The sequence below is a fragment of the Scyliorhinus torazame genome, chromosome 11 (genome assembly GCF_047496885.1).
Source record: "Scyliorhinus torazame isolate Kashiwa2021f chromosome 11, sScyTor2.1, whole genome shotgun sequence".
Taxonomy (NCBI): domain Eukaryota; kingdom Metazoa; phylum Chordata; class Chondrichthyes; order Carcharhiniformes; family Scyliorhinidae; genus Scyliorhinus; species Scyliorhinus torazame.
The window spans coordinates 20,511,595-20,532,171 of NC_092717.1; the positions used below are offsets into that span (position 1 = coordinate 20,511,595).

Sequence of the window (20,577 nt, forward strand, 5' to 3'; positions counted from 1 at the left end):
AATAGGCAGGTTTCGTGATGGCACAGACATGAGGTCGGAAGCTCATCTTAGGTGCGATACCAAGTTTGCAAACAGACTGGCCGAATCTCAAGACTATTGCAGGGGAGAGGGATGGAGTTGATAGTTGGGGAACAGAGTTTGGAGCAGGGACTGAAAACAATAGCCGCAGTCTGTCCCATTATATAATTGGAGGAAATTTCTGCTCATCCAGCACTGAATCTCAGATAAAACAGTCCAATAATTTGATAACAATGGATGAGTTGAGAGAGGTGGTAGCTGGATGTTGTCAACGTGCATGCAGAAATAATGCTGTGTCTTCAGATGACGTTGCCAATAGAAATAGGAGAGGACAGATCCTGAGGAAACACCAGAGGTACTGATGCGGGAACAGAAAGAGAAGTAATTGTTAGTGATACTCTGGCTATGATTAGACAGATAGGAATGTAAGGCGTGAGAGCAGTCCCACCCAGCTGGGTGGCAGTGGAGAGCGGCTGGAGGAGGACGGTGAGGTTAACCGCGTCAAAGACTGCAGACAGGTTGAGAAGGGCAAGGAGGGAAGATTGACCCATGTCACAAGCCACTTAGGATATCATTGTAACTTTTATAAGAGCTGTTGATTGTGCTGAAGTTGATATTTGATTCAGAATCACAGAATGGTCACAAGCATAACAGGAGGCCATTCAGTCCATCGTATCTGTGCTAGCTCTACAGACGAGCAATTTACCCAATTGCCCCCCCCCCCCCCCCCCCCCAACACTCAGTCCAGACCCCTTATGGTTTTATATACCTTGATGAATTCTCTTATCGATGTAACTGAAGTATCCTTACCGGGAGATGGTGGAAAAGTGTTAATATCATTGGACTAGTAATCCAGATGCCCAGGCCAATGTACCGAGGACAGGAGATCAAACCCCATGGCAGTTAGTGGAATTTAAATTCATTGAATGAAAAATAATCTGGCATTGAAAAGCTAGCCTCAGAAACGGTGACCATAAAACCATCCTCGATTGTTGTAAAAACCCACCTGGTTCACTTTAGGGAAGGAAATCTGCCATCCTTACCTGGTCTGGCCTACACGTGACTCCAGATCCACAGCAATATGGTTAACTTTTAACTCAGTTAAAGGCAATAAATATTGGCCTTGCCAGTGATGCCCACATCCCATCAAAGAATTTTTAAAAATCCATGTGCTTATCCTTGGTCACATCAGCATACTAGGAACGTGGTCGTGGAATTGGGGGATCCAGAAATGGTGAGGTGAGGAGAGAGATCCTGGCATGCACTGGGGCTTGAAAGGGTTTTTTTCAGACCTGAGAGCTGTTGGGAATTTGTAGTATTGGTGAAGAGGTGAGCAAGTGGTTGGAACTGAGCCTAAAACCTTAAAAAGGCGAGAGACCAGGACTCTATCTCATGCTGATCCCTATTGATCTATCTTTCCCAACCTGCCATTAAGGCTCCTGGTTACAATTACAGAAATAAAACAGACATTGGGATAATGAAATAGAAAAGCATGCCCAGATCCAAATCTTTTAACCCTGCAGCTTAACCTTGGACTTGGCTGCCCTCTCATCCACAGGTGTTACGTCAGCTTTCAGAGAGTTTCTGCCAGGTGTGCCAGCTCGTGCCTTCCCTGTCCCCTGCCCAGGTGCTCAGTAATATACTTACAGCAGGCTCGACCCGAATCTTGCTTTTTGCTAAATTATGGGCGGCACGGTACCACAGTGGTTAACACTGTTGCCTCACAGTGCCAGGGATCAGGTTCGATTCCCGGCTTGGGTGACTGTCTGTGCGGAGTCTGCACGTTCTCCCCGTGTCTGTGTGGGTTTCCTCCGGGTGCTCCGGTTTCCACTCACAAGTCCCGAAACACTTGCTTGTTAAATGAATTGGGCGTTCTGAATACTCCCTGAGTGTACCCGAACTAGGGGCTTTTCATTGCAGTGTTAATGTAAGCCTACATGTGACAATAATAAAGATTATGATGCACTTTTTGAAATAATCTTTTGTGATATTTCTGCAGGTATGATGCAACATTTGAAAATGTGCAACAAGCTGAATCAGAAACACAGTCAAGGAGCGGATAACCCAGAATCCGAGGATTGTATCAGCAGACGGCATCATTTAGGCAGCACTTCTCAACCAGATATTTATTCAGTTTGCAACAAGAAAGATGAGCTGTACTTAGAAACTGACACCTTCGGCACAGCTTCAGAGATATCACAGGTATGAACCGTCATACAAAGGTAACTATTTGTATACGATAAGCATAAAAGTTGACATATTATGTGAAACTCTAATTTATTTTTGTCTCATTAATTCATCTGTCAACGCCTTACAGATAAGAGTGGTGCTGTATTATTGTACAAAAAATTTCAGAATATAACTGGTGGCCAGTAGATACGACTGGATCAATTATTATGGGGTGGGTGTAGGAGATGGGAAAAGCATCGGGGAGCTGGGTAATAATAGACAATGATCTTAGCAAGGTGGGAAACATGGATTCCCTAGATGATCTTAATGTCCAGATAGGATTCTGTTAATCTGCGTGAGTCAGTCCCTGCCTGCTCTGTCCAATTCTTTAACCATTGCAGAAACAGAGCCACTTTGAAAGTCTCACATAATAAAAAACCTTTCACCCTTTCTGTGAGTTATCAGGAGACTGGTCCCTCTGAGAAGCTGATGGTTAAACATTAGGCTGGTCTTGCTTGGAACGTAAAGGTGTGTTAACAATTCATGGCATTATTAACGTGCAAATCAACCAGCAAATTCCTGAGGGGGGTAAGTGACTTGTGTGCGTTGCTGATCTATGCATCTTGCTGGTCAATCTTCCATTCCCTCCCTTTCTTTTTCTTTCTGTACCTGATCTGACTCTAATTCTTCCTCCATTTCTTTCTCAATTCTGAAACCTCGTCAAAGAAACTTTTGTCTCTGAGTGCATGTTGCCCTCACTACGCCATTATCAACACACATTTCCAGCGAATCACAATGCAAAAAAATTGAGGCGTAAATTGAGAAGAAAGGTTGAACTAATGATGACACTGAGAGATGTGCTCTTGCTTCTAGTAAGATGTGTCGCAATGTATCCTTCCTACCTGTGGTATTCTTGACATCATTGAACCCCCATCAGTGGGTTCCAAGGTGGGGGTGGGAGCATAAAATAGCATTGGCTGGATTCCCTCTGGCACCTCACCAGCCCCGACCCGGAGGTGATTTTACAGTGGGGTGGACAGGACCTTGCAAGGGAAACCTGTCCCCTTAAGTGGTCACTAAAGATCCTTTTCCCAGCCAGCCTCAATTCTTAGGCTAATGGGTGGCCGATGACTGAGGGTGGGAAACAGAACAGATTTTCATCCTCGATCTCGGGTGGGAAGGGGGTAAGACCCTTTCAAATTGGGGCCTTCCCACAACCCCCCTGGGCAACCCCTACCCTGACCTCCCGGTGCCCTTGATATTTACCAGAGCTGTGGTTCCTGGGACTTAGTCTCAGGCATGACAGCACAGTTCTGTGCCTGGATGGCCTGGAGAACTGTCAGCCAAACTGACGGAGGTCCTGCCTGCCGCCAATCAGTGCGCATTTGAACCTGAAGTGGCAGGGGGCCAGCCAAGAGCTCAGCATCCTGAAAAAAATCAGGCCGTTGAAACATTCTTCCTGTTCTGTAAAATATTTGGGTGTGTTTTTGCCGACAGGGGTCAGTTATCAAAGACTTAGAACTGGTGCGCATCCTGCCTGAGATGTCAAGTGCTAATGATAATTCTCCAGGATGTGCTAATTTGAATAAGTTTCACAGCAACATGCAGATTTAAATAACTCTGGCGCACTGCACTAGTATAAAATTAGGTGGAACTTAGAGAGTAAGATAAACAAATTGAAAAATGGTCAAACAGAGACCCCTGTCTGATAAAAGCTTATCCTTCTATTCTGTCCCCTTCTAAATGAACTTTTACTTGATGTCCCAGTCCGTAGCAACATTTTGTCCCTAGATTCCGGGGGATAGTTTTCTGTTGGCGCCCTGCATATCCACATACTGGGAAATTTGAGTACAGGACATCTCTGCCCCACATTTCAATACATTAATAAAACTCCTTCTTTGAGCCGGAACTTTGGATGCACATCTTCAGTGCTGACTGAAACTATATAGGGTGAGTAATAGGCTGATTCAGATAAAAGGCAACCACTAAATTTACTGCTCTGTGGTACTGTAGCGTCTGATTTTTGGAGATGAAAAACCGTTCCCGCCAGTGTGGCAAGTTTATTTCTGGAACTTGGACCGCAGTGAAATTAATTAAGTGCGCTGACGTTTTTACTTAATTACATTTTGGGGTTGACACAACATTAATCTCTTTCTGTTCAACCTCAAATTCAGGATGATGTGAATGATACCAACGATGCTGAAAGAGATGAAATGGTTTGCAATGCCAGTTACTGTGGTAAGGACAAATTAATGGACTTTGAGAAAACTAGCCTACAGCAATCCCATCAGGGATTCATATATGCTGAAGTATTTTAGATTATTAAAGGATTTGATGGAGGGGACGTGAGTATTGATTCCCAAGCATGGGGATCTTTATTAGGCCAATAAAATAATTTAGGAGGAACTTATTCATGCATTGTGGTGGGTATGTGCTCATGAGTGTTTGAAGCAAATTGTATTGATGCAGATATTCCAAATATTCTTTTGTTTTGAGAAGTGTTCTAATTTCCAAATTGGTGTTTGTTAGAAGAGTTTTTACTGCAGGAGGCTAGAGTTGTGACGAGTTGTTCAAGGATGGAGGACCAAATGTTCATGGGGTTGGGCCTGTGGGGTTCATAGCCAGAAATGTGGGTTATCCAGTAGCCCTACTCAATTTAATGTTGAATCTCATTTGAACTTTATTTCTCTGTTTCCTATCCAGCAGCCAGCCAGATTGAAAAGATGGACAGCTGTTGGGTGGGGAGGCAGATGTTGGAAGGCCAAAGCTGAATGGTGGGGATGAGTGAGGGAAGGATTATGGTGTGAGGGGGAAGGTGGGGTAAGCGTTTTGAAGAGATCGCGGGTCAGGAAAGGGAAAAATCACTTAGTTGGGGAGCTTCAGAACACAGGTGAGAGATAAGCAGGTTTACTTGGGAGAGCTGAAGTGGGAAGCACTCCTGCTCCTCTTGGCCCACATGCAGTGCTGGAAAGGCACTTATTGGCTCCAACCTGCTGTTCCCGTCTTCCCTCAGCTACCAGGTTTCCCAAATTCTGGGAAGCTAGGTCACAGCTGCTAAATCTAAATAGTTGAGGCATGCAGCCTGATTAGCATACTTAAAAAAACGGAGTTGCCTCTCAAGAACCAGTTGCCCAGCGCTAACCTGGTCACCGTTAAAATTGAAAGTGAACACTTTTGAGCTGATTGAGGGCTGGCTTTCAGATTTTTGAAATTGTAACCTACACCTGCCTCTCTCCCGCATGTCATAGGGATCGGAACCTCTCTTTGCCCCACCACCCCCATGCAAGTAGAGTTAACATTCCCCAAAAAACTTGATGTAAAATATGAAATACACAAATTTATTTTTTCTGTACTGATTCTTAGATCCCGATATTGACAAATGTGTTCCTAAGGAAGATACATCGGATAAGAAGACAGCTATTGAATGCGAAGATGAGGTTAGATAAAAGGACTTAATTGCTAATAAATAGAAGTTGTTCCCCCCCCCCCCCACCATGGATTTGCTTTATAATGTAATTGTTTATTTTAATGATGAGAATGTCACTCTGATTTATCTATCAAAGGATCTGTTAATAAAGTATACAGTGATAGTTCTATGGGTTTGCAAAGAGCTTCTCATCGCTATATAAAATGTATCTAATCCTTTCTTTCGTGACTGATCCATCAAGTAACTCAATATAGAATTTAAAATTTCTCTAGTGTGGTTTACAACAGTGCGTATTATCCATGACTTTTGTGGGACTAGAGCAGAGCGAACTCTAGTTTGGCCTTGTGCCCAGCAAAGGTTTACATTCCTGAGCATGCCGAGCCTTCCTGGATCGGTCTGTTATACAACTATCAACTTAGGGGTACCATTGACCAGAAACTGAAATGTACCAACTGTATAAATACGGTGGCCAGAACATCAGAGGGTAAGGATTCTGCAGCAAGTAACTCACCTCCTTACCCCTCCATCATCTTTATGTTATGTGGCCATGAAGGACACATCAATAGATCTCCCTGTATGGAGTATGAACCTCCCTACTGAGCAGGCGGAAGCTCACCCAAGGGAAATGAGCAGCGGGGAGGTTAAAACCTGTTGTTTCAACCCGAGCGGGTATTCTGTAGGTCCCCGAGCTTGGACTTGTGTGCTGTAAATTGTGGCTGCGGCCTTTTCAGTTATGTAAATAAGAGGGTATGGTGATGGAAGATTGGCCTCAATGAGATTATTACATTGGCAACGAGGAGTAAACAGTTTCTTTCCCCAAGCAATCTTCATTGTTGAGAAAAGCGGCTTCTCCGGTAAGAAAAAAAAAATGGCTCTCTTCAGTAAACGTGAACCCTCTGTTGTAAGCGGAGAAGACTGGACCCAATACACAGCACATGCGTTACTTCTTATGGGCTAATAATATTGAGGGAGGTGACAAACAGAAAGTGATCTTACTGACAGCATGCGGGACCCCAACATTCAGCGTGGTAAAAAGTCTGACCTATCCAGATGGTTCCACGACTCAAAGACTTTTAACACATCAGTAGACTTGGTAAATAACTATTATGATCTGAAGCCCTCTGTTACACCCCAGAGATATAGCTTTAACACAGGAGGGGGAATCCTAGGGGAACCTGTCACCCAATCTTTGGCCAGATTAGGAAATTGGCAGAACATTGTGAATTCGGACCATCTCTGAACAAAATGTTGCGAGACAGATTGGTATGCGGAATAAACAACTTGACAATCCAAAAAAAAATTATTGTCCGAACCCCATCTGGATTTTAAAAGGCCCTCGTAATAGTTTGATCATTGGAAAATGCAGAAAAAGGAGCTCAGGAGCTACAAAAGTGTCAGACATTAATGTCTTCCAGTTAAGGGGCGGCGCCTAATGTAACTATGACCATTCGTCAACTGAGGGCGTAAGTGAGATGTCAGATAATCCATTACAGCATCGGAGCTCAACCCGCATCACCCAGCAATCAAAGAAATGCAATGGCTAGGAAACATGTTCTGGAAGGTTGCAAATTCCAGATGATGGATTGTTGTAAGCACTGCCAAGGGGCACAACCAAGGCAAAGTTATAGGATTAGGCTAAATGCATGCTGTTCAAGGAAGAAGCCAAGGCCGGTACAGGCCCACACAGGGAAAATAAGAGGAGCCAAAGCCAAGATTTATGTTGATCCCGATGCTATGCCTAAATGTTTTACTGTGAGACCGGTTCCATACTCCCTAGTGGAAAAGGTGGAGACCAAACCTGGCTGCCTGGAAAATCGAGGCATAATAATTCCCATACAGTTTGAAGAGTGGCTGCGCCTGTCATCTCTGTCCTGAACCTGGTCAAATCGGTCCGCCTATGTGGAGATTATAAGCTAACTGTCAGTTAAGTTTCCAAGCTAGATAGATCCGCCATGCCACGAATCAAAGACCTGTACACCAAGTTAGCAGGTGGCCAGACGTTCACTATGTTGGATATGAGCCACGTCTATTTTCAACTTGAAATAGACCAGCCGTCCCGGAAGTGCGTTGCTATCAACACGCACAAGGGCCTATATGAGTTCACTTGTTTTCCCTTAGGGGTCTCATCAGCAACGGATTATGGAGAACACACTCCAAGGGTTACCCAAAGTGGTGGTGTATGTGGATGACATCCTGGTTACGGGGACTTCCGAACGAGAGCACCTGGTGAACCTAGAAGTCTTGCATAAATTCTCGAGAGCTGGGGCATACCTGAAGATGGAAAATGTGTTTTTCAAGAAGATGAAGTGACCTACTTGGGCTCTCGGGTGAATAAAAAAGGTTTACACCTGGTAGAGGACAAGGTGAAGACCATCAATGAAGCACCAACTCCAAGAAACGTCACTGAGTTAAAATCCTTCCTGAGATTAGTAAATTATTGAGGGAAATTCATCCCAAATTTGGTCTCCTTACTGACCTCCTTGCATACTCTACTCCAGAAGTACCAAAGATGGTTCTGGGAGGTACCACAGGTGGAGGCTTTCAATAAAGTTAAACAACAATTGCTGCATTCCAACTTCTTGGCCATTTGGACCCTAAGAAGGAACTTGTTTTGTCATGTGATCCTTCCCCTCACGGGATTGGGGAGGTACTTTCACACCGCTGGGAAAGATGGAATGGAAATGCCTATGGCATACGCATCCTGGACCCTTTCAGATGCTGAGTGGAGGTATTCTCAAATTGAGAAAGAGGGCTGGGCGGTTGTGTTTCTGGTAAAAAAGTTCCACCAATACACCTACTGTAGGCATTTCATAGTAGCAACCAACGACAAGCTGTTGTTCTGCTGTTACCCACGAGTGGTTAGAATGTGGAATTTGCTAATAGTTATAGAATAATAATCTTTATTGTCACAAGTAGGCTTACATTAACACTGCAATGAAGTTACTGTGAAAAGCCCCTAGTCGCCACATTCCGGCGCCTGTTCGGGTACACTGAGGGAGAATTCAGAATGTCCAATTCACCCCACAAGCACGTCTTTCGCGACTTGTGGGAGGAAACCGGAGCGCACAGAGGAAACCCACGCAGACACGTGCAGACTCCACACAGGCAGTGACCCAAGCGGGCATTGAACCCGGGACCCGGGCGCTGTGAAGCAACAGTGCTAACCACTGTGCTATTGTGCCGCCCATAAAAACGAATAGCAATGAGATATTTAAGGGGGAGCTAGATGAGAATATGAGGGTAAAAAGGAATAGAGGGAGATGTTATGAAAATGATGAGGGTGGGGGAGACTTGCATGAGGCATTAACACTGGATAGGAGCTTTTGGGCCGAATGGCTGTTTCTGTGCTGCGAATGCTTTACAATTCTTTCCGTACAAGATCATCCCAGTGCTTCAGTTTCCCCTTCATTGCTGAGTTCAATCAGGCGCCTGCACATCGACAGAGTTGATAGAGTTCTGGCCCCTTGCCACCTCCTGCCAGTCTTTTCAAAAAATGAACCTTCAAAGCACAGTCTCAGCACACCACCTCCGAAAGATTTATTTCAATAAAATATTTGATGTAGAATGGCCTGTTATGTTGGAAGGTTGCATGCTGCAAATTGAAAAGCGGCAGACAGAATAGTACTTGTTCGGTGTCATTGTGTGAATCCATATGTCTTTGTTTCTGTTCACCTCATGAAGACCAGCAAGTTTCAAAAGCCATCAACTGCACCCTCTAATACTCACGGTGGGCATCCCCGGCCCGATCGCGCACGTGCAGAAAATGCTACCTTGGCAGTCCACCTGGGCACCATGGCAGTGCCAGGCTGGAACCCAGGTGGCACTGCCAAGTTGTCCGTGCCTCTGGACAGTGTGTCTTCCCCCCCCCCCAGCCCAGTCGGCAAACCTGGAAGCGATCAGAGCATCCCATGCGCGTTGACCCTGGCACACACGTCATGCGGCCTTCCGTGCCTTCCTAGACCCCGTGTCCTGCCCATCATCACCCTCCCTACATCCTCCTTGTCGGACGAGGCCTGGCATTCAACATCCTCCACCAGCATGTCACCCGTCTGCTGCGCAATGTTGTGGAGGACGCAGTAGGCCGCCAAAATGCGAGCGACCCTCAGCATCATACTGGAGGGCCCCTCCAGAGCGGTCCAGGCACCTGAACCACATCTTCAGGAGGCCACAGCACCGCTCAATCACGCTCCTGGTCACTGCATGCACGTTGTAGTGGGTCTGCGCATCGGTCTGTGACTTCCGGATATGCGTCATCAGCCACGGCCGCAGTGGATAACCCCTGTTACCCAGGAGCCAACCTCCCAGCCAGGGTGACATCTCGAACATTTCAGCAATCGTCGAGTGTGCCAGGATGAAAGCGTCGTGCACACTGCCCGGGTATCGGACGCAGATATACGTGATGCGCAGCAGATGGCCACATATCAGCTGCACATTTATTGACTGGAACCCCTTTCGGTTTGTGTAGAGTGGCTGTCATCTGCAGGTGCCCGTAGGGGGACATGCATTCCGTCGATCCCCTATGGACCCAAGGCATACCGGCAATGGTGGCGAACCCCGCTACCCGGGTCTCCTGATGGACTCGGTCCACGTTGAAATGGATGTATTGAGCCGCCTGGGCATATAGGGCCCCCGTGACGGCGCGGATGTGACAAATGTTGAATTCTTTACCCGTCAGTCTGGCCTCAATAAAACTCGAGATGGATTTGTAGGCATAGTATTATTTATTTTTAATCAACTTGCAAGTCTGACTCGCTTCACAAAAACCCAGAACACAAGCTGCCTCCTGGGTCTTCCGAATCGAGTGCTGTTGGAGACAAAGGAATCTCTATAAATACATTCAATGGCATCAAGTTTCACATATACGATTCCCATAGGTCATCCTATACCCCTCCTGACCTGGCCATACATCCTAATTGGCTCACTTCTCATTCCTTAACCCTGGGCCCCTTGTTACCCAGCATCCTTTTCTCCTCCTCCACCAGACACCCCTCCCCCTTCCTTGCCATGCTTTCTGAAATCCTTTGTCTGTGAACTCACTAGAATTAGACTGGCCTACATCTACATTACTGTAACTAATATATTTAAACTAACTATTTTATATCATATTCGTCAGATGCACCTGTGCACCAAGGTCTGGGAGATCCCACTCAGCACCTGGAAAGACCCCAGGGCTTAGACGTTCAGGCGACTGTAACCTTGACGGGCACTGCAAACGGGTGTCCTCCCCCATACCCCCGCGGTGTCAAGTGTGCCATGATCTGGCAGATATGTCGCACTGTCTCCCTGCTCAACTGGAGTCTTCAACGGCAAGCCCGGTCCGGCAGCTCCTCGAGTGACAGGCGCTGCCAGTACACACGAGGCCTTATGTGGCACTTCTTTTCCACTTCGGCATGTTGGGCAGCCGGCTCACCATCCTGGGCAGCTGCGTCCTGTTACTCTGTGGCATGCTTTGCTGCTGCAGTTTCCTCCTCCTCCTCAATCAGCTCCAGCTCAAACAGCCGCACGGCATCCCCCAGGGCTGCGGCAACTAACGGGAAGGACACTATTGCTGGTTGAATTCCAATATCCATTGTCTGCAGCGGGTGAAAGGCCGACATGTTAGCCTGTGTGTACCTCCAAGTCCAAACAGGTCCAACGGGCGACATGATAGCCCCGGTTGACACTACGGGCTCCGCCCCCCGCATATCCACCCCCCGCATATCCACCCCATCCCCGACCCCTCGCCCTGTTGGTGCCTGGCACTGTGGGGGACTCTGGCCCTAATGCCAGGGGTACTGTCGGCTGGCACTGCCCTTGCCAGCAGTACGCTCCACGGTCCCTACCCCGCGCCCCCATTGGGGCTACAGTTAGTATTGCCCCTGATGGTGGCTGAATCGGGCTGCAGAACCAGGGACCAAGGTGTGTGTTCAGGGGTGCGCAGCAAAATGGCTGCCTTGCAGGCCGCAGCAGTGGCGGTCCGTGCCTGGACATTGCCCCAGTCCCATGGGGGGGGGGGGTCATCCCGGCCACTCGGCTTGTTCCCCCATCACCCCCCTTCCTCTCCGCCCTGGCAAGGCGCCCCCCACCCCAGCCAGCCCGACTAGCATCCGGCCCGTCTGTCCACAGTCACATACGTCTGTGTCCTACCTCCTCTCTCTCCTTCATCCGCCACAATGCCGGATTCACCATTTTTAGAAGCACAAGTAAACTGTGCCATCAGGAACTCAGTCCATCGGAGGCAGAGAATCATGGAGGCCCGCTAATGATATGCAAATGGTATTTACTGTACGTGCATTCCAGACTGCATTGACGCCACTGTCGAGGTGACGGAGAATCTATTCACCACCCAATCACATTTCCCAATTTTGGTGTCTGCCAACAGAGAATCTCACCCACTGAATTTCATATTGTCAGAGAGACTGCCATGCGACAGCAGCCTTTCTCTCTTCCCTCGCTCAAAACAGAACTGTTTCTGATGTGAAGAAACCCACCAGAAGACCTCATTGCTGCAGGCCGAGATTTCTTAAAGACGAAATTTGAATCAACAAGCACGCCTGCAGACCGACTGCTCCACTGTGGAAAAGGACCCTTCAGCTGTAAATAAGCCTCTGGACAATCCATGAATTATTTTCCCGACCTGGTCCTTAGCCAAGCTTTTTGATATCAGCAGAGTTTTAATTATTTTTTGGCAGGCTTGTGGGGGAATTGTATGTGCGCTTTCGCATTAGTGGTAGTTGGACATATTTGTGCATTTTAAACCTTTTGTTAATAATTTCTGCATCTTAACCGGAGTGAGTTTCGTCAATAAAACTTAACTCTTTACGTGTTAAAGTAAGGAACCTGGTGGCTTATTTCTTGAACTGAGCTATACACACTTAGGTATCTATTCAATTGGCAATATCAGCTTCCCTTTAAACTCAAACTGTTATCAATTCAGGAGAGGGGCGAAGAGAGGAGTCCAGTCCTCCCTGTGCTAAATCAGCCCATCATCTCTCAGTTGTCCAGAAACCTTTACACCTGCTTCCAAGCAAAGAAAGAATTTTGTGACATTTTACTTGCTCAGTTAAATCAGGTGATTAATTGATATTTTGCAGGATGTGAATACACACAAGCCTATCCCAGGAGAGGGCAATAAACATATTGAAGATTACCATCAAACGAAAGCTGTGACATCATGTAAACAGAAACAGGACCAGGTGAAAAATAAATTGGATTATTATAGGCCTTACACACTTTCCTTGTTTCAAAGGAAAAGGTTTTACACTAAAAATAGTTTAGTTTTATTGGAAAATTTTGACAAATGTGAAGATGTGAATGACCACAATATATGTGTTAACACACTCATGCTTTTGGATTGTTGCTTTTAACATATTTATATGGTGCCTACTGTAAAATCCAGGGTGTGAAGCAGCCTGGTGTATAACCAACTGTGTTTTAATTGGGAATTTCGATGAAGTATTTTTGCCTTTGTGCTCAAGTCAACCTGATAAAAATGTTCTGTTTATGGTAAAGAGTCTGCAGTGTAGAATGCGTTATTCTCAGCTTCGCCTGTCGTAGGGCACTAACCGTTCTGACTTCCTAGCCCTTTCTACTAATTGCTCTCCCACATTTCCTTCTGCCCCCGGGATGGTCTAGTGCACAAATAATGCTGCAGGAACAACTCTCCACGGGAACAAATGTGCCCGGTGGCAGAGCAGAATGTCATGAGCTGTTTTGTTTCAATCCTATCCAGCATGCAGCTTGTTTTCCAGATTGAACTAAAAATGGCTTTAATGTCATTCAACCCCATTGTTGATAAAATAAATAGAGAGATATATATTTTCTTGACTTCATTAATTTTGGCGGAACGAGTATAAAGAGAATATTACTGTTTTATGCTCATCTGTACTTTCATTTTGTTTGGAGAAGCACTAGCCCAAGCTTTTTCATCTTTCCTGTAACACTGAAAATGATGCAGTTTAATGCTCCAACAAAGATTTGTGGATTATTGAGCTTTTCCTAATTATTGTAATGATATGCATCAATTACCAATAATACTAAATGATCATAACACATCTTCGCCGTTCTTCAATGTTCAGAAAAATATTTAACTGGAATCCATCACATTAAATTTTCAGGCAGTGAAATCAAAATATAAACGAGGCAAATCGACTGAGGAGTTTAAATTGCTTGCAACAGAAAATATAAGGCTCCACACGTGTGTGAATGAACTCCAGTACAAGGTACTCAGCATTGTGAAGATTACATTACTGTGACGTCGCGATGTGCATCCCGCCCATTGTGAGGGGATCACTTTTTGGCAAAACTGCATTCTAGAGTGAGACAGCTAGTCTCACTAGGATTCTCCAGTAGTGGAGTTCGCAATGTGGCAGAGGATCCAGCCCATTGTTTCAAGGAACTCCTGCAGTGATGACCTCCTGTTGGATATGATGGCCTCCAACAACGATAAGCGTCTTCTTTTCCTCTGGATATGACTCCCACCAGTGAAGAGATTTCCTACCCCTCAATTCCCATTGACTTCAATTTTACCAAGACTCCTACATGGTTTTTAAAAAAATATATATTTATTCAAATTTCTCAACAAATTTTCAACAAAACCCCCCCCCCCAACAAGAAGAAAGAAACAAAAACACAACAATCAGAAATTATACATTGGATTTCCCCCATATACAAAAAACCCCCATATAACATTTAAAATCACAAATAGGGAAAACCCCCACCTTCACCCAAACGTCACCCCAAAAGAAGCCCCCCCCCGCCCCTGGGCTGCTGCTGCTGCTGACCTCCTCCTAACGCTCCGCAAGATAGTCTAGGAACGGTTGCCACTGCCTGAGGAACCCTTGCAAACTTTATCCTCTCCAGCTTGATGAACCCTGCCATGTCATTGATCCAAGCTTCCACACTAGGGGCCTTCGCATCTTTCCATAGTAGCAAAATCCTCCGCCGGGCTACCAGGGACGCAAAGGCAAGAATACCGGCCTCTTTCGCCTCCTGCACTCCCGGCTCGTCCGATACCCCAAATAATGCCAATCCCCAGCTCGGCTTGACCCGGGCGTTCACCACCTTGGACAAAGTCCTCGCAAAACCCATCCAAAACCCATCCAGCACCGGGCACGACCAGAACATATGGGCGTGATTTGAGCACCGCCCCGAGCACTTCCCACATCTGTCCTCCACCCCAAAGAACCTACTCAACCTCGCCCCTGCAATATGCGCTCTGTGAGTAACTTTGAACTGTATTAGGCTGAGCCTGGCGCAAGAGGAGGAAGAATTAACCCTACTTAGGGCATCGGCCCACAGACCCTCATCTATCTCCTCCCCAAGCTCCTCCTCCCACTTGCCCTTTAACTCCTCCACCGAGGCCTCCTCCTCTTCCTTCAGCTCCTGGTAAATCGCCGAAACCTTGCCTTCTCCAACCCATACACCCGAGATCACCCTGTCCTGAATCCCACATGCCGGAAGCAGCGGGAATTCCCTCACCTGCCGCCTCACAAACGCCCTCACTTGCATGTACCTGAAAGCGTTTCCCGGGGGAGCCCAAACTTCTCCTCCAGCGCCCCTAGGCTCGCAAACGTCCCATCGATGAACAGGTCCCCCATTCTTCTAATCCCTGCCCGATGCCAGCTCCGAAACCCCCACCCATCCTTCCCAGGACAAACCGATGATTCTTTTGAATCGGTGACTAAACCGAGGCTCCCACCTCGCCCCTGTGTCGCCTCCACTGCCCCCAGATCTTCAGCGTCGCCGCCACCACCGGACTCGTGGTGTACCTTGTCGGCGAGAGCGGCAGCGGTGCCGTCACCAGCGCCCTCAGGCTCGTGCCCACACAGGACGCCATCTCTAGCCTCTTCCATGCCGCCCCCTCTCCCTCCATTACCCACTTACGGATCATCGCTACATTGGCAGCCCAATAATAGCCACACAAATTTGGCAGCACCAGCCCCCCCCTGTCCCTGCCACGCTCCAGAAACACTATCTTCACCCTCGGGGTCTTATTCGCCCACACAAATCCCATGATGCTCCTGCTTACCCGTTTGAAAAAGGCCTTGGGGATCATAATGGGAAGGCACTGGAACACAAAGAGAAACCTCGGGAGGACGGTCATTTTGACCGACTGCACCCTACCCGCTAGTGAGAGTGGCAGCATATCCCATCTCTTAAAATCCTCCTCCATCTGCTCCACCAGTCGCGTCAAATTGAGCTTGTGCAGGGCCCCCCAACTCCTAGCTACTTGGATCCCTAGGTACCAAAAGCTCCTTTTCGCCCTCTTCAGCGGTAGCTCGTCTATCCCCCTTCCCTGGTCCCCTGAATGCACCACAAAGAGCTCACTCTTCCCTACGTTGAGTTTATACCCCGAAAAGTCCCCAAACTCCCGAAGGATCCGCATGACCTCCGCCATCCCCTCCACTGGATCCGCAACATACAACAACAGGTCATCGGCATACAACGACACCCGGTGTTCCTCTCCCCCCGGACCAATCCCCTCCATTTCCTAGACTCCCTCAGTGCCATGGCCAGCGGCTCAATTACCAGTGCAAACAACAAGGGGGATAAGGGGCACCCCTGCCTTGTCCCCCGGTACTCCGATCTCCGCCGGTTCGTAGCCACACTCGCCACCGGGGCTCTATATAGCAGCCTGACCCAACTGATGAACCCCTCCCTGAACCCAAACCTCCGCAACACTTCCCAAAGATACTCTCACTCCACCCGGTCAAAAGCCTTCTCCGCGTCCATAGCTGCCACTACTTCCGCTTCCCCCTCCACCGAGGGCATCATAATCACATTGAGGAGCCTCCGCACATTTGTATTTAGCTGCCTACCCGTCAAAATTCCCGTCTGATCCTCATGAATCACCCCCGGGACACAGTCCTCAATTCTCGTAGCCAGCACCTTCGCCAGCAACTTAGCGTCAACATTGAGGAGCGAGATCGGTCTATACGACCCACATTGCAATGGATCCTTGTCCCGCTTCAGGATCAAAGAGATCAGCGCCCTGGACATTGTCGGGAGCAAGGTCCCCCCCCCTCCCTCGCCTTATTAAAAGTCCTCACTAACAGCAGGTCCACGTATTTCCTGTAAAAGTCAACCGGGAACCCATCCGGCCCCGGGGCCTTCGCCGCCTGCATGCTCCCCAATCCTTTAACCAGCTCCTCCAGCCCAATCAGCGCCCCCAAACCAGCCACCTCCTCCTCCTCCACCCTCGGGAACCTCAGCTGATCCAGGAATCGTCGCATCCCCTCCTCCCCCGCTGGGGGCTCAGACCTGTACAGATCCCCATACAAGTCCCTAAATACCTCGTTCATTCTCACCGCACACCGCACCGTATTCCCCCCTCTACCCTTGACTCCACCAATCTCCCTCGCTGCCTCCCTCTTACAAAGCTGATGTGCCAGCATCCGACTCGCCTTCTCCCCATACTCATACGTCGCCCCCTGCGAGTAGCCCCCCCTATGCGGCTAATAACTTGGAATGTGAGGGGCCTGAACGGGCCGGTCAAGAGGGCCCGGGTGTTCGCGCACTTAAAGGGACTGAAGGCAGACGTGGTTATGCTCCAGGAGACACATCTGAAGGTGGCAGATCAGGTTAGGCTGAGAAAGGGATGGGTAGGGCAGGTCTTTCATTCAGTGCTGGATGCGAAGAACAGAGGGGTTGCAATACTGGTGGGGAAGCAGGTGTCGTTCGAGGCACTGAATATTGTAGTGGATAATGGAGGTCGATATGTGATGGTGAATGGTAGGGTGCAGGTGGTACTGGGTGAACATATATGCCCCGAATTGGGATGATGCCGGATTTATGAAACGCATGTTGGGTCAGATTCCGGATCTGGAGGTAGGAAGCTTGATAATGGGGGGAGACTTCAACACGGTGCTGGACCCAGCACTGGACCATTCTAGGTCCAGGATGGGTAAGAGGCCGGCTGCGGCCAAGGTGCTCAGGGGGTTTATGGACCAGATGGGGGGAATGGATCCATGGAGGTTTGCCAGGCCGCTGGCCAGGGAATTTTCCTTCTTTTCTCACGTCCATACAGCCTACTCCCAGATAGACTTTTTCATTTTGAGTAGGGCGCTAATCCCGAAAGTGGAGAGAGAAACAGGGTCGCGATTCTCCGATCCCCCGCTCTCCAGATGGTGGGGATGAATGTAATGCGACATGAATCCAAGGTCCCGGTTGAGGCTCTACTCATGTGTGCGGAACCTGGCTCTAAGTTTCTGCTCGGTGATTTTGCGTTGTAGCGCGTCCTGAAGGCTGCCTTGGAGAACGCTTACCCGAAGGCTGCCTGGAGAACGCTTACCTGGGCTTGCAAAATCCTACCAACTGTCCTGGCTTGAGACAATTCACACCTCTTTAACCTGGGGTTAATTACCTGCAAATGCTCACATTCAAAGTATCGTCTTGCGTCTTTGACTTTGTCTATATAAATGTTTCTGGAACCTACCTCTTCATTCACCTGAGGAAGGAGCAGTGCTCCAAAAGCTAGTCATTTGAAACAAACCTGTTGGACTTTAACCTGGTGTTGTAAGACTTCTTCCTGAGCTTATTTTTAGCAAAGGAATTTTTTTTGTTTCACCAAGAATGCTGCTGATCCGAACTTTTTTCTTCAATATCCCTTCTGGACAACAAATATCTTTATCCCACAACATTAGGGATGGACTCTTTCCTGTATCTCATAGAATTTAAATACCTTTTCCCATTTTATTCTGTCCACATGGAAATACTTTACTATGGTACATAAAGGATGCAATGTAACTAAATTCGTTCTAAATGTGGTAGCAAGTGGAATCTGCCAAATCCCGACATCTGACCCGGCAAGGCCGTCACCGGTATCTACCGTTAATTAGCACACTTAATGATGCCCCACGGGCTTTACCCTGCAAATGACTGTCCCGCCAATAGATTCGCTGGGACAATGTCCGGCAGCTCTCCTCTAACGAGAGGGAGCAGCACTTAAGCCGATCCCACAGAGCAAACCCCAGACAGCACACAGCCATGTCATCGCACAGACCAGCTCAGGGATGCCGACCTGGCCAGGCTCATGGACGAGGTTGAGTCCAGATGTGATACTCTGTTCCCCCGAGGGGTTCGGAGGGTCAGCCTGTGCGGCCTGGGAGGCAGTGGCAGCAGCCGTTAGCTCGGGGAGTGTCACCTGCATGCCCACTCCCACCCACAATACATGAAGCTTTCGGCTCACGATGCCCCCTCCTGTGTCCCGCAGGATAAATTGGCGCACAATCGGCAGGCTAGGCCCCAGGCGGGCAGCAGGACACCGATGTCGAGCTAGAGGTGAGGATCCACTGGCCCAGCCCAGATGACCTGTCACATGAGAGTTGTTCATACCAGCATGATGATCTTTCCCTCTCACTGACCACATGTCCCTTCCCCACAGGGTCTCCAGCAGGCAGTGCCAGCCCAACAAGGGCCCTCCCCCACCTCTCGAGAGAACACCTTGCAGGAGAGCTCCGAGGATATCACCTTTGAGGCAACACAGCTTTCATCCCCTCTCTCCACCAGCGCAGAGTGGGCAAAAGTAGGGGACAGGCTTCTGGGGCACGATCCGGTCAGCACCACACAGTTGCAGATGTTCATCAGGTGGAGGCAGAAACGTCCACGGGAGACATCAGTCGGAAATCTGCTGAATCCCAGGACTGATCTGAGTCCCAGTCAGGGTGCAGAGCCTCTGGACCAGGTTATCCGGGAGCTGATGCAGTTGATAGGGTGCAGCCATGAGATTCAGCGCGGGATGTCAGCGACACTCCAGTGGGTCTATAGCTGATTGGAAGAGTCCGAGAGGCTAAGGGCACAGGAGATGGTGCCAGTAATGCGTGGCACCGAGGCCAACACTGCTAGCGTGGTGACCACAGTGGTGAACCTGGAGCCCGATGTCAGCCCCATGAGTGGTGGTGTCCAAGGCAGCAGTGACGACCATGGCTGAGCGCCTCAACAGCATGTCTGAGTCTCTGAGAAACATGTCCTTGACACGTGGACCTTTCCGAGGCACTGCGGAGCATGTCCCAGTCTCAGGTGGGCATTGCTGAGACACTGTGAAGCATGTCCTAGACGCTGGGGGATGTGGCCCTGTCTCAGGTCGACGTTGCCGGGGTGCTGCGGTGCATGTCCCAGTCTCAGATGGGCATCACTAAGGAGCTCCAGAGCATGTCCCTGTCGCTGAGGACCATGTCCCAGACGCAGGTGGACATTGGCGAGGTGCTGCAGAGCATTGCCTGCTCACAGAGGGGCATCGCTAACGGTATCGACACCATGGTGTGCACATTGGGGGGCCAGCAGGGCTGAAAGAGCCAGATGACGCAGGGACATCGAGAGCCCAATCCAGCTACTCCTCCATCCCATATTTACCCCCAGGGCCATATTGGCACCAATCGGGAGGGGGAAGTGCTGGAGACCGACCTGGAGTCTCCCTAAGGGAGATGATGGCATTTGCCAGCTCTCCTGAGTCCACCCTCCTGACAATGGCGTGTCTTGGGGTCAGCGCTCGAGCATTGGAATGATCCCGGGGCATAGAAGTTCAGGGCTGTGGTGACCTTGACGGGCACTGGGAGCGTGTATCCTCTTCCAGGTGGTGTCAAGTACGCAAGGACATGGCACAGGTGCCGCACTGTTTCCTTGTTGAGGTGGAATCTCTTGTGGCACTTGCTATCCAACATCAATTCGAAAGACCAGTGGCGCTTGTACACCTTGGGCTGTCGCCAGCCTCCCCTTCTGGGTCCCTCCCTGGCTTGATGGGCGGCTGAGTCCTCAGGGTGTGGACGGGGCCCCGCACATCGGCCATTGTCTTGGGCCTCTGTTGACGCTGCTTCCGCTGCCTTCTCTGGCGTCTAACCTGCCAGCAGCACCATGAGGACATCTTCCTCGGGGTCCACACTATCATCCATAACGAGATATCTGTAAAAAATTGGAGAGGGTGAGAGACTGACAATACACACATACGAGAAGTAAGAAGTGAGTCCAAAAAGAAAGTAAAAATATAT

The 20,577-nt window shown here is 48.7% G+C and overlaps 1 protein-coding gene across 5 annotated transcripts in view; it reads left to right on the forward strand.

Annotated features, from left to right (window-relative positions):
* Positions 1-20,577, forward strand: part of LOC140385979 (uncharacterized) — a 115,708-nt gene that overhangs the window by 87,439 nt on the left and 7,692 nt on the right. For all 5 annotated transcript variants that reach the window (XM_072468617.1, XM_072468618.1, XM_072468619.1 and 2 more), the window contains 5 exons: positions 2,018-2,220; positions 4,362-4,425; positions 5,551-5,624; positions 12,688-12,789; positions 13,711-13,815. In XM_072468617.1, the coding sequence (XP_072324718.1) occupies positions 2,018-2,220; positions 4,362-4,425; positions 5,551-5,624; positions 12,688-12,789; positions 13,711-13,815 (548 nt within the window). The remainder of the gene's footprint in view (positions 1-2,017; positions 2,221-4,361; positions 4,426-5,550; positions 5,625-12,687; positions 12,790-13,710; positions 13,816-20,577) is intronic.